General features: G+C 48.8%; 1 protein-coding gene across 8 annotated transcripts in view; it reads left to right on the top strand.

The window, feature by feature from the left end:
• Positions 1-10,589, top strand: part of RFX4 (regulatory factor X4) — a 162,040-nt gene extending 151,451 nt beyond the window's left edge. For all 8 annotated transcript variants that reach the window (XM_077914772.1, XM_077914770.1, XM_077914767.1 and 5 more), the window contains 2 exons: positions 691-829; positions 8,994-10,589. In XM_077914772.1, the coding sequence (XP_077770898.1) occupies positions 691-829; positions 8,994-9,266 (412 nt within the window). In that variant the 3' untranslated portion in view covers positions 9,267-10,589. The remainder of the gene's footprint in view (positions 1-690; positions 830-8,993) is intronic.
• Positions 10,590-13,857: the final 3,268 nt, after the last annotated feature.

The raw sequence follows: 13,857 nt of genomic DNA, 5'->3' as shown, positions 1-13,857 counted from the left end.
CCCACGTGGTCTTACGTCAGTGTTTTTGCTGTAAAGATGTTATTAGAACAACAGTGAACAGACCTGTATTTCCCAGGACCTTCTATTTTAAAGAGTGTCTTCACCTGTCTGACCCCCAGAATAACCAGGGCCAGCGTTTTTACAGATGTGATGAACAGGCTGCGAGGACCCCAGGGTCCCCCAGCTAGAAAGAGGTGGAGCCAGGCTCAGCACTGGGATCTCTGACCCCGGGTTGATGGCCCACGGTGTTTCCCCACTGGAGACAGCTCCCAACTATACACAACATCCTGCCCCCTACGGGCAAGCAGAAGCCTGAACGATACAAAACATAAATCCCAAAGTAGTTTCTTCTTTCTTTCCTATTTGACTATAGGCTACGCTGTGGGGCTTTTCAACAGGACAGGAGGAGAGGTTTCCGTCACTAATTATGTTTTGCTCAGGGCCGGCTCCCATTCCCTGAGCGTGCTCTGGGTGCTAAGGGAGGTGTGCTGAGGAGAGAAGGAGTCAGCCCAGGAGTCTGAACTCACCACAATGGGGTGGGAATGGTAAGAACCAAAAAAGGAGGAGAAAAAATGGAAAAGAAGAAAAAAGAACGAAAGGAGGGGAAAGATGAGGTTGATTTTTAAAGGTGTCACAGTGATTCGCTGTGCCGGCCCCAGCACAATGTTCAGCATGCCCACTGCGTTGCAGGTACACGGGAAGCTATAACTACGGGAGCTACGGCGGCCAGCACCCGCCCCCCATGCAGAGCCAGTACCCGGCCCTCCCCCATGACACAGCCATCTCTGGGCCGCTGCACTACTCCCCTTACCACAGGAGCTCTGCACAGGTGAGTTGTGACCCTGCGTGCTCACCCAGGCCTCAGGATGCTTGGTGGTAGGTCTAGTCAATTTAAGACAGTTGAGTACTTTCTGTAAACCGTGTGTGTCTGTCACCAAAGAGAGGATGGTGCTTTCCTCAGGGTCACTTCTCACCCTTCGGTGGCCGCCCACTGAGGCGGATGCTCGGCCAGCGTTCATGTTCCACTCCATCTCGCACACGTGGGTGCACACCGGCTGTCTTTGGTCCTGCCCTCTCCGACCTCTCTAATCCCAGAATCCAGTCAGCCATGATGTCTGCTGCCCTTTCTCAGGCAGCCACCCCCACACGGGATCTTTGGTCTCCCATCCTCCGGGGGCCAGCCCTCATCGAGTCCTGTCAGGATGGTTACCTGGGTATCATTCTAACTGGTCTCTGGGTCTCACGTCTGTTCCTTTCCAGTCTGGTACATACACACAACCTCACCTGAAGAATCCTCCTGAAATGGACCCTTTATCAGATTGTTCTCAAGCCACACATTTCCTTTGGCTCTTCCCTTGTCTAACAGACCAAGTCAACCCTCTGTGACCTGTGGCGAATGAACTTGTGGTTGCACCTAGAATGCCAGTGTCAGGCCCTCTGCTTGTCTCAGACACTTCCTGTGGCTCTGGCCTCAAAGGCAGTTGGTCACCAGTTCTATTCAATTCTACATCCTCAACGTCTCTGTACCCCCACTGTCCTTGCCTCAGCTCAGGTCTAAGCTAGACGGTGACAAAAATCCTTCCCATCAGTCTCTGTGTCACTGAACTTGCCCCTCTCTGGTCCATCCTCTACACGGTAGCTGGAGGAGCCTTTTGGAAAAAATCCGACTGGCCATTAACACTCTCCTTTTCATGTCATCGTGTTCAAAGTCAAGTTCAATTCCTTGGCATGTCTCTTTTGACTTGCTACCATCTGGCTTCTGTCTGCCTCTGTGGCCCACCAGCTCCCCACCCCCACCCCATTTGCTCCAGCCATGTCCACCCCAGTGCAGCTCCCAGATACTCTCTTCCCAGGCTGGGACTTTCTTTCCTCCCAGCCTCCTGCTTGTTCAGGACCAGCACCTCACTGTCTCTGTGGCACCTCCTGACACCTACCCTTCCTTCCTCCAGCACCTTATGAGGTACCACTGTTCTAGAATCACATGGCGCCTCTGTCAGGAACCCTCTGCACACCGCAGTATCATCACTGACTTCTCTGACTCCTACAGGAGACCCCAGAGCTCCCCAAAGACAAAAAATTAAATCTAGTATCCCTGAGTCACAGGCCATGGCACCTATGAAAAGCAACATCTACCTTTTGCTGAACACGTGTCATATGCCAGACACTGTGCTGAGCAATTTACACATCGTCAGGGTAATCTTTGCAGAAAAGAAGTGAGAGGAGCCTGCCTGAGGATTTGAACCCAGGCAGTGTGACCCCGTGTGTCCAAGCTCCTACACGTGGCCCTCTGCCACCTCTCCTACGTCGGCAGTCACTAAGAGTTTCTGGATCCTATGAGACAGGAAGTGAGGCAACACCCACAACAGGAGTGCAGAGGACCCTCCACTGCGGGTGGGGCTGGGAGCCCGGGAGGCAAGGTGGGACGGCTGCTTGAGGGGGGCTCCCAGGATAGGCTGGAAGGGGCCCAGTACAGGCAGAGAGCTCTGCTGCAAAGCGCTTGTGGGAATCTAGAACAGAGATGGCAGGATTGAGGAGGGTGGAGGCTGTGGTTGCATCAGCTGCCAGCCCGCGGACTGGCCCCCGAGGGGAGGCTCTGAGGAGAGCGTATCCATAATACACAGGCGCACGGGGCAAACAGGCCTCTGTTTTGATTTCCATCCTCAGTACCAAAGGGAGCCCAGGTGCAGTCCCCAAACAAGGTAAGAAGTTGATTCCACTAAACCATCACCCGGGGCACTCATTATAGGCCTCCAACTGCGTCATGCAGACAAGCCAGCTCCTTAGGTATTGCTTCCCTCAGGAGCAGTCTGTGCTGCTCAGAAAATGACTGTGATCCGCAAAATGACTCAGAGCTGCTGTCAGAGCCTGGGCCGCACTTAACAGCAGTCTAAGCAGCTCATGCATTCGCTCACTCACTCGCTCACTCACCCATTCCCTCCTCACATGATCATGGGGCGCCTGTGGCGTGGCAGGCCTGCTCCAGCCCCTCATCACACGGTGGAGAAGGGGACAGAAGTGTGCCTGCTCCAGTAGGAGAGTCACTGAAGCAGCAATGGTGGATCAGAGGCTACAGTCCCCAGTCACAGCACCCATCACTGTGTTCCCTCTTTCTTCCCCTCCTTCGTTTCTGGGATGATATTTTTAAAGCCATTGCCATAAAAAGAAACCAGGGTCTCATAAAGGTCCCTGTGGTGATCAAAGATATGTCTGTAGCCTCCGCTCAGGAAGCCACAGAAGCCCCCGAATGGAGCACTATCATTTCATAGCAGCTTCTTATTCGAAGGGCCAAGGACTAATTGAAAGCCCATGGGAGTCTTTTGAATCCCTATGATTCAAGAGGTGATAGGATCAGTCAGCCTGTTCGGCCACGTGCCCTGCAACCCTCTGACAACCTCTGACCCCCACCACACACTCCTGTTCTGTGCTTGGAGGGCGATGCCTTCGCCTCCGTCTGTGAAGTGGGGTGAGAAGTTAATTATATCACCTCTCTACCCCAGCAGATGGGGGTGATCGGTGCTTCTGGAGAAGGTAGAGTCTGAACACAAAGAATTCTTTCTTTTGTTTGTCATTAACATTTATGGATCAAGCCCTGTTTGGGGCACTTTGCAAATACATGACTCACTTAATTCTCATGGCAACCTGGGGAAGGAAGGCATTTTCTCCAGTTTTTAATGAAGAGGAGACCACCTCATAAGGTAATTTGCACATCTTATGCATCCAGTAAGGTAGCAAAGCAGACTCAGATGTAAATGCCCCAGCTCTGAACCCAGAGCCCAGGCCATTTGGAGGGTAGGTGCAAATTCAAGAAGTTACTGCAACTGTTCTCTGTCAGTGTCAAGTGACAGAAGAATCACACGCCTAGACTCACTCTTTCTTTGCTCTCACAGTACATGGGTTCAACAGTGAGCATAGAGGGGGGAAACCCACTGCAGGGCTGATTAGTTTTAGCTTTCCAGAGCAGAGCTCAAGCCGTTCCAATCCTGAGCACTTAATATCGCACTTCATTATATCAGGCTCAGTGGGGACAAGATAATTCTGAATTGGAGAGAAACCACAATTCTAGAATATGGTTAAGGAATGCATTTGGTCATCAGCACAAGAGTAACTGAATATAAATAACTTCTGCAAATAAATGCCCATCTTACAGACTGATACAGCCTATCCGTGAAGTGCAGCCATCACCTGCATCCCAGCATTTATATGCTCAAAATAATGTGAACTGATTTGGTTTTTGCAATAGGGTGTGTGTGTGTGCTCTGATCTCTCCTGGTTATTTGCATGACATATGCCTACCTCTTGGGTAATAAAGGTAAACCTCCAGTCCTGCTTGAATTCTCATAATTTCTGAATTAGTGAGTCCAGATGAAGGAGGTTTCATACTGTAAGGTTGGAATTACTTCAGAAAAACACTTCTTGCATCTATGCTACACTTGTTCACATCAAACTAAGTGAACAAGAGGTAGTCTTAGCTGCCTCTTCCCCCGTACCTCATTCTTATGCCTCACCAAATAGGGGAAAGAAGCCAGACCAAATGCATGGCTACAAAATATTTCTGGGCCTCATTCAACACAGCAGCCATGAAGGTGCACCGGGCCCCTGAGCTCAAAAGCCATTTGATCAACTAGAAGCTGTATGGCTAGACATTCACATAGAATAGACTAGAAAGCTGTTCTTTATGCCTCATCTGTATGGCAAAGGTCCGGCCTGGCCAGCCAGTCACATGACTACAGAATCTCTAGTGGCCCAGCCCAGCCCAGCCCAGCGCCAATTTTCTTAGGGTGTTAGATTTTGGGATAGCAACCTGAGCCAAAATCAAAACCATAGTGGCGTAAGCCCTGTGAGTGTAGGGTCAGGCTTCCAGGGTTCAAATCTCAGCTCTGTCTCTAATTAGCTCTGTGCCTTATCTGAAAAATGGGGAGAATTATAGTACATATTTCTTAGGTCTGTGAGGGTTTAGTGAGTTGATAAAGTTTAGAACAGGGCCTGGCTCATGGGTAACACTATTTGTGTATATTATCTTTTGTAACACCACAAATATTATATTTTGCACAATTAAAGAATATCTGTTTCTCTTGCTATACTAGCTTTAGAGAGACAGGGATACCTGGTCTTTTTTTCCTGACCATTATATCCCCAGGACCCAGAATAGATGTGGCTTTTAGTGGGTACTCACTTAAATACTTGTCAATGAAATGAATGAATGAATGCATGAATGGCTCCTCAGTCTGATACTAAGTTGCTCTGTGACTTCAAGCAGATCGTTTCCCCTCTCTTGACCTCAATTCTCTCATCTGTGAAATGAGAGGTAGGACCAGATGGTTAGTCACTCAGGCTCTTCCTATCATTATTGCACCATGATCTTATGATGTGAGGAATATTAATAATAGCTAACACATTTTGAAAACTTACTATGTGGGAGTTCTAAGTGTTTCATGTGTATTAACTCACTTAATCCAGACCCTAAAAGCTCAGCGGATGTGGATTGTCAGGCAAAGATTTTAGGGGAGCTACACCCTCTTCCAGAAGAGGGTACGAAGAAGCCTGCCTGGGGGCAGGCCCACTGGCAGGACTTTGGTGCAGTGTGAGAGCCGCCTTTCATAGGAAAACAGTTTGTGCTCCTGACTGGGCCACCTCTCACCCCTTGCTCTGGGAGTAGCCCACTTGGTGAGGGTCAGGGATAAAGGGCTCATTCTTCCCTCTTCATGTGCAGGAGAGTCAGCCGTGGGATGGGGAGTTGTTTCTCAAAATAGAACTTCCTAATGTGATTCCAAAGAGGCCTGTAGTCAATCACAGCTGCGATGGCCATCTGACAGAAATTTTGACTCCTGATGCATGTGCACACGCATGCGTATGTGCCCATGAGCACCCCTCACACACCTCTCTCAAAGGGCAGGGACTGGTGACTTCTCTCCAGTTTAACATCAGTAGCCACAGCGTGTGACTTAACCCAGCAGATGGCAACTTCCTGTTATGGGCCCTCAACAAAAAGTGCCTTTATTCTGGGCAGAACTCTCTGGACCCCAGGGTTTGTAACCAGCATACTTCAGGACCCCGCATGAAACCGGATGTAAAGTGTGAAAGGTGAGGCGGGTGCCACAGGCCGGCCTCAGCCGCTCCCACCAGACTAAATAGAAGCCTCATTGGTGGCGTTAATCACCAGGCCGAGGCAGTGGGCACTTCAGCCTCTCATCTTTCAATGGTCTCTTCACCACGGGGAAAACGAGTCACTGACTCATTTGCAATTAGCTGACCTAACGGGACAGATTTTTCCATGCTAGATTCTGTGGTAACAGGATTTTATTGTCCCATTAGAGATATTTTGAGCAAGTCTCATTTCCAGGCAATTACGCTTTTGAGTCTGTGACACAACCCCTGGGCACAGCTGCATCTAGGGTCCTTGATTAGGCACAAAAGCCACACTCTCTTGGGTTCTATGGGAAAGAGGCTCCAAGTCCATACTGTGTGACATTTTACCTACTCGGGCCAAGCCAAGGGAGGTTCTGTCAGAAGCAGCAAGACGAGGCCTGGTCAGAGCTGTCAGGCCCCGTGGTGTGCTGGGGAGGAGAGAGCTGAAAGCCAGAGAGACGAAGACCTTCAAGTGTAATGGGGTGTGTTCCAAAAGCAATGTGTCTTCCTCTTTCATGTGATTCAGCTGTGACAGGTTAGGCCTAGTTTGTGCCACAGTGATGTGAAGGGAAAGAGCTACCCCAGCACTGGGTTTTTGTGCCAGCCAGCAGGGGGACTGTGTGGGCACGATGCTTTACCTCAAGGGGCCTAGTGTTCTCAGGTGCATCCACGGGATTGGATTATATGATCCCTAAGCTTCTTTCTAGTGGTAACACCCTGGTATTCGGTCACTGGATAGTTGCTGAGGTGCCAGGCATCGTTCCAGATGTGGGACGGTAGTGAGCATGACAAAGCCCTGCCAGGAGCTTAAGAATAGAAGTCAGGGAAACAGTTAACAAGTGAGATGGTAAGCGCCTGACCTGAGACAGAGGTTGGAGCATTTAGCTTCTTGAGATGGAATGTCCAGAAAAGTCTCTGAGGAGGTGACATTTGAGCTGAGATCTGAGGAATAACAACAACAAAAAAAAGGCAGCCATGCAAGGAGCTTGGGGGGTAGGGGTGGGAAACCAGTGTTTCAGGCAGAGGGAACAGGTAGGACAAAATTCCCTGAGAGGGGAACCAGCTTGGCATGCCACAGGATGGAGAGGAGGCCCCTGTGCCAAGGAGAGCACCATGGGGTGAGGTGACACATGTGCAGGGAGCTTAATCGAGGAAATATCAGGAGGGGGAAGCAAACTTTAGGAAAATAAATTAAAGACCGTTTTATAATAATATTTCTTAACATTACGTGTCTGATACCTGGGGTCTTGTTCTCTTGGGCAGGGCCGGGTCTGTTGTGCTCTCAGGCCTGAGGCTCCACTGAGGCTGCCGTACAAGCGGCGTCCTGTAGGCTCCCTTCACGGGGACATGGATGTACTTCAGCGATTCTCGATTCTTGTCTGATTTGAGGCTATGACAGCCTCGCTGGCTGTCCCCGGTCTCCTTGGTAACAGCCCGAGCGGCCTGCCCCCCCTTCCCAGGCACCGCCCACACTTCTCCCCCTTTCCTACCTGCGCTTTGGCTGTGAATGGCTGCGGGCTCTATGTTAGGCCTGCCGTCCTGTGTAAGAGAAACCCTCACTACCGAAGTTGGGGCTCCCCCCACCTCAATCAGTCTCCCTCCGCATGCCTGGGGCCTAACAGCCTTTCCCTGCTTGCCTCGGGCTCCCGCTCACAGGAGCAGAATAGTTCCCTTTGGCCCCCTCGACTCCAGGGAGCAGCCACTGTTGTCAGAATCCCTTCTCCGGCTGTCTAGGCTTCAGCCTGTCTGTCTCTCTCCCAGGAGGCAGCCTCCCACCTAATCCCTCGGGGCTCCATTCTCCAACTGTCAGGGAAGACAGATGGGGAGCAGAAGACTCGAGACATACTCTTTCTCCCCTACTCGCTGCCCTTGCCATCCTTGTGGACTGGCTCCCGTCCGTGTCGGGGTGGACCTTACGTAGCCCAGCAAGGAAGTCTGCGTGTGTGGGGGCCGGCCTGCAGACTAGGAGCCCTCCATGGGAGCCCAGCTCCCCTCACCTTCCTCCCCTCCGACTGACTGTACTCCGAGGGGCTTATTTGCATGGCTGTCTTGGAAACAGAGAAGAATGTAGAAGAAGCAGCACTTCAGAGGCACTTCTCTTATTCCTAATTCTTTCTAGAACTCTTTCCCTCTTCTGTCCTACACAAAAGCACCCCTCCTGTCCCCTCTCAATTGGCTTATCTCAACTGTTTCCTCCACATTCACACCAAGCCTAACAATTCACCATTTCCTACTTGTGCATCTTTCAGGACTTCAGTGAATGTGAATCAAAAAGAGAGATGTTCTCTAAATGATAGGCACTAATAATAACTTTTGAAGCTGTTGGCTTGCTTCCTCTTCAAAAGCCTGCTCTCAGGCTGCAGTTCATAATTGAATTCAACTGTAAAATGCTATTTTTAATAATGTCACTGTGTTGTACTTGGGAGTATTGTTCTCTTGCGTTGATGGACCGAGATCTATCCCATCTCCAGAACTTACGGTAAAATTCAAAACCATACATCCATACATCCATATCTGTTTGGACAAGCTGCTACTTACACATATACATACTCTCACACCACTGTATTCATAGTGGGGCTATTCCCTCTTTTGGATTTGACTTGCCCAAATATTCCAGATTTAGAGCACAAAATCAGTATTAGCACTTGAGTGAACACCAGTTGAACCATGGATATGAAATCCTTTGCATTTCTCCTATTGGTTACTTCCTAGGCCAAGGTTCAATCTTTTGGAAGTTCACAGATTCCTATCAACTTTCATTAAGAGCATCTTAAGAAATTAACTTACTCTGTGAACATGACCAGTACTGTGTATATGCAACTTGCAAGCTAAGTTTAACTTTGTGGAATTTCTTTCCCCTCAACAAGTACCCTTTCAATAGCCCTACTTCCCGGATGGAACCCTGTTTGATGAGCAGTACTCCCAGACTGCATCCTACCCCCGTCACCCCCCGATGGCCAGAGGTGCCCACAGCCAACACGTGCTACACCAGCCCGTCTGTGCATTCCACGAGGTATGGAAACTCTAGTGACATGTACACCCCCCTGACCACGCGCAGGAATTCTGAGTACGAGCACATGCAACACTTTCCTGGCTTTGCTTACATCAACGGAGAGGCCTCCACAGGATGGGCTAAATGACTGCTATCGCAGGAATCCATATTTAATATTAATAATAATTATTAATAATAATAAACCCAACAACCCACCCCCAGAAGACGTTATCTCTATACATCATAACTCATGGACTATTCCTAGGTGTCCATTTTCCTAATGAATGTGAGTCTGGGATTCAGTGTGGGATGGATAAACTTTAGTTCAGAAACAGGACTCACTAAAAGTCAGTGATATCGGGCTCCTGTAGCCAAGCCAGACTTGACTGATTCTATAGAGCACTATTTTGGGCAGGCCAATCTGTGCCTTTTCCCTCCGTTCCATGACTTTGCTTTGTGTTGGCAAACACTCCCTGTAAACTACTTATTTTCCTATTGACAAAAGCTCATTAGTCTTGATGGATACTAGAGACAGAGTCTGGTTTGTGTTCTTGGATGGGCACATAATTTACCAAGAGCATTCACCTTGCCATCTGTCTGTCATCTTACCATCCGATGAACCACCCTCAGGTATGTTCTACGTATCCCTTCTTCCTGGCACCACCACTGCTTCCTGGAGCACCAGGGCTAAATGCTGGTGTCCGGAAAACTCTAGATTCCCTGCTATTACACTCATGCCTTTCACAGTACCTGCATTGTCTTGGAATGTAAGCACTGTCTAGAGGGAAGGAAGAGGCCTGTTCTGTATGCCTTAAGTTGACTGAGGTTTGTAGGGGACCGGTTCTTCTACATACAAGTATTTGTCCTAAGTTTGCACAATGGGTAGTGTCAGCAAAAGGCAGGAGAGGGGTTTTTTAAATTCTGTGAGAATGTGGATTTATGGTATTGAGTATCACACTCAGCTCTGCTGTATTATTAACTCTCTGAAACCAGATGGACCAAACGTTAACTTACCTAGCACCAAGTGTGAAAATGACTTTCATGGTTCCTTCATAAGACCATAATAATTTCCGACACTTTGATAGAAAAAAAATTCAAAGCTGTGCCTTTGAGCCTATACTATACTGTGTATGTGTGGAAATAAAAAATGTATTGTACTTTTGGAAAATTTTTTTCGTAGGCATTTTTCTGTCAGATTTGTAGCAATTTGTGAGGTTCGTTAGAGATTAACATAGGTTTTCTTTCTGTATTATAAAATGCACCAAGCAATTATGGTGGACCTATTACCCTATGGGTAAGAAATAAATGGAAATATGACATCGGATGTTTTAGCAGTTGCTCTGTAAATAAAATCTTTGATCACACCACTCAGTGTGATAATCATGTCTACAGCTAAAATGGAAATAGTTTTATCTGTACAGTTGTGCAAGATATGAATGGTTTCACACTCAAATAAAAAGTATTGAAATGACCTCTTTCTTCATTTTCATTTTGCATTTGACCTGTGTGTGTGTGGGAGAGAGAGACAAAGACAGAGATAAATAGCATTCTGAATACTTAGGGTATATGGAAGTAGGCAAAACAAAATTATCAGCTTGTGTTTATACACTTCCCCCATCATCTTGTCATAAAACAATCATTAAAATTTGGATATGCCACACATCCAGTCCTCGAATGATTTAATACCGATGGCCTAACTGAGGTCTGTAGGGGACCAATTCCACATACAAGGATTTGTCTTAATGTTTGCACGATGGCTGGCATCAGCAAAGGGCAGGAACCTTTCAGCTCTTACAGGATATATTATTCGTCAATACCAGTATCATTAAGGGGTCCCCTGGTACTTAGTTCATTATGCTTTAATGATCACTGAGTGTAAAGATATTTCAAGTGCAGTGCTTTAAATACTAATAAACTTCTGGGCTAGAACAGTAACATTCCTGAATACTTAAGGATCAACAAATTCATCTGCAGCACTGCATTTTGATTCTAGGGCTGAGGAGTGAGGCTTTAGAGGCAAAATGACTATTTTGTCCAAACGTTAAAGAGTAGGATCTATGAGAAATTCAGAGCCAGAGTTCCAGAAATGGCAGCAGTGACTATTTTAACTAAAAGGCAAGAGAATTTGACAACTCAATTTGCATGTTGAAAGATTTATTTTTAAAGCTGAGCTCTTCCTTGCTATTACATAACATATTTATACCTAAAAATGATTTTAGGATTAAAATGATATATTTTACATAGCATCCCCTTAAAAATATTTCACTATGTTGTTCAACAAAAAGAAAGTCGATGTTGGATTTCACTGCCTGAAGGTAAATCAGTTTGCTTGGCCACGACGTATTAGTTGGCCCTGTCTGCAGAAAGGGGGGGGGGTGTCAGATTTAGTCATCGTGTAACAGCAACCTGAGGACAAGCAGACCTGTTGCCCTCTTACAGTTCAAAGGTAGTGCTCCATAAAGGAAAGGATGTAGTCAGTCTGACGCCGGACTTACCGAGCACGAAAAAATGAAGCTATTGCCAAATTTTCTAGCCAGAGAGCAGCAGCACATAAATGAGCCACACTCATGTGCAAGTACCAGCCACAAGGTCACTCAGGGCACAGATCTCTAGGCAGAAATCATGATAGTCAATAGGGGCCCAAATCCCAGAGAGTAGAGTGGTCATCCCAATGAGAAGGTGTGCCTCCCCTTTGTGGCAGAGCCGAGGGCTAGAGTTCAGCGCTGGAGGAAGAGGGCAGCTTTCCACGAGGGCAGGGGTCACTGGGTATGCGCTCCAGAACGCAAGGTGCCCATGTTTTGGGAGCGGAGGGTATGGCCCATGTTCCCAATTGTTTTAAACCTTCCATTTCAGAACTGAGCAGGATCTGATTTGGAAAAGACAACAGCTGCTGTGAGCTCGTGACTCAAATGCACCTTCTCTCCCTCTGATGGTTTCTCGCCAGTCACCAGAATGGGAATGGGCAAGGTTGGCAGCTGGGAGTAGGGCCAGTCACTTGTCAGAGGAAGAACAGAGGAGTCTTGGCAATAAAGGGACACTCCCCTCCTTAGGACTCTTTCTGAAAAGGCCTCTGCCAGCTTGAAACTGGCTGAAGTCAGGAACAGCAGCCAGGGCGGCTCACCCACGTCGCAGGCCTGTGGTGTCCTAGGCATCCAGCCTGCTGTGTCCCTTTGTCAGGCCTCTAGTGTGCCCCAGGTCCGGGAAGAGAGGGAATCTGGGGCCCCTCTGCGACTGCAACCCAGTCTGAGACCAATCAAAATTGTGTGCCACTCAGTAAGCTCCACAACCCAAATGGACCGAGGGACCGAAATCGTGAAAAGAGAACTGAGAGGGAATCTTGGCCTCACCACCTTGCGGCCTTGGAGGAGTCCCCTCCTCACCGCGGGCCTCAGGCGGGCATGTTCAAGGATGGTGACAGCTCAGATCACGGCCTGTGTGCTGATGGACCAGGGCCGGCAGGGAACGGCGAGGAGGAGGAGGCCGCCGACTTAGAGGGCAGCGGCCCGGCAGCGGGGTGGTGCTTCAGAGGGGGAGCCACAAGGGGAAGGCCGGCCCCGCCAGCTGGTACCCACATGGCCGGGGTTTGCGCCCACACACTGTCCCCCAAGCGAGACGCACCCCCTTCCTCACCGCCCCGCCCCCCCCAGCTAGTGGGCTTCTGCTCTGTTCTCTGCCTCCAGCTCTGTCCTTCACATTTGCTTTCACGTGACGTCAGTCAAAATGTCTGAAGTGCATCTGGTGATGACGGAAAGAGCAAAATCAAAATGGGCTGTTGGTCCCAACAGCTTGTACCCCTGAAAGGCAGAATCACAAGATTAAAAAAAAAAAAAAAAAAACATTAAATGTTGGGAAGGGGATTGTATAAACAACTCCCTTTATTACAGGGAAAAGAAAGATGGGGGGGGGGGGGGACGACTGATGTAGGTCTCCTGAAACAGAGTCAGACTTGGTCAAGAGCCTCAAGTATGCAGATCATCATCACTGGAAGCTTAAGAGGAACCGATGGACATCCTCACGGGCTTCAAAGTCAGGTGGCACTGACATTAAGTCTTGGTCTCACCAAAGATGTCACAGGAAGGGCATTCCTGCTCTAAGGACTAGACTTCCATGGTTCTCAACTCTGGCTGCCCAGTAGAGTAATCCCATCAACTTTAAGTTGTAAATAATTGGCCAGGAATGTGTCCCCCCTCCCCCCAATATCAGCAGCTTTCAAGCAAACAGGCAACTCTAACACGCAGCCAAAGTTGAGAAACAACCCCTTCTACTTTGAAGCTCTAAGATCCAGGCACGGCTCTTCCCTGAGTGTGCACCCCAAGTTCTTTGGGTCAGGGTTCTGGTCCAGCCAAGGTGGAGAGGAATGCCACTCCCCATAACCTCTGCTGTCCGGTTTCCCTGCAGCTGACAAAGCTTTCCCTAAGGACCCTGTTTTGTTTGCCCTTCAGCCCAGCCCAGCTCCCTACCACTCTGCCGCCTGCCCTCCTAACCTGGACCTTCTCTGCTTCAGTTCGTTGGCAGCCTCCCAAGCTGAGCCAGCTTGGACACAGCCCCTGTGGTTTCCTCTTCTTCCAAGGAGGTCAGAACCTTTTGTGCTTCGTCAGCCTCCTCCCTGAAGCTCTTCCCCCATCCCTCCCCCTGCACATCACCTACCCCCTCCCAGGCTTCTTCACCCCCATATTTTGCTGCTGCCAGTGTAGGTGAGACGGAAGATGTGGGCCCCAAGAGTTGAGAAAGGAGCTGTT

The sequence above is a fragment of the Canis aureus genome, chromosome 11 (genome assembly GCF_053574225.1).
Source record: "Canis aureus isolate CA01 chromosome 11, VMU_Caureus_v.1.0, whole genome shotgun sequence".
NCBI lineage: Eukaryota > Metazoa > Chordata > Mammalia > Carnivora > Canidae > Canis > Canis aureus.
The sequence above is the reverse complement of the archived record's forward strand: the minus strand, read 5'-3'. Positions and strand labels throughout refer to the sequence as shown.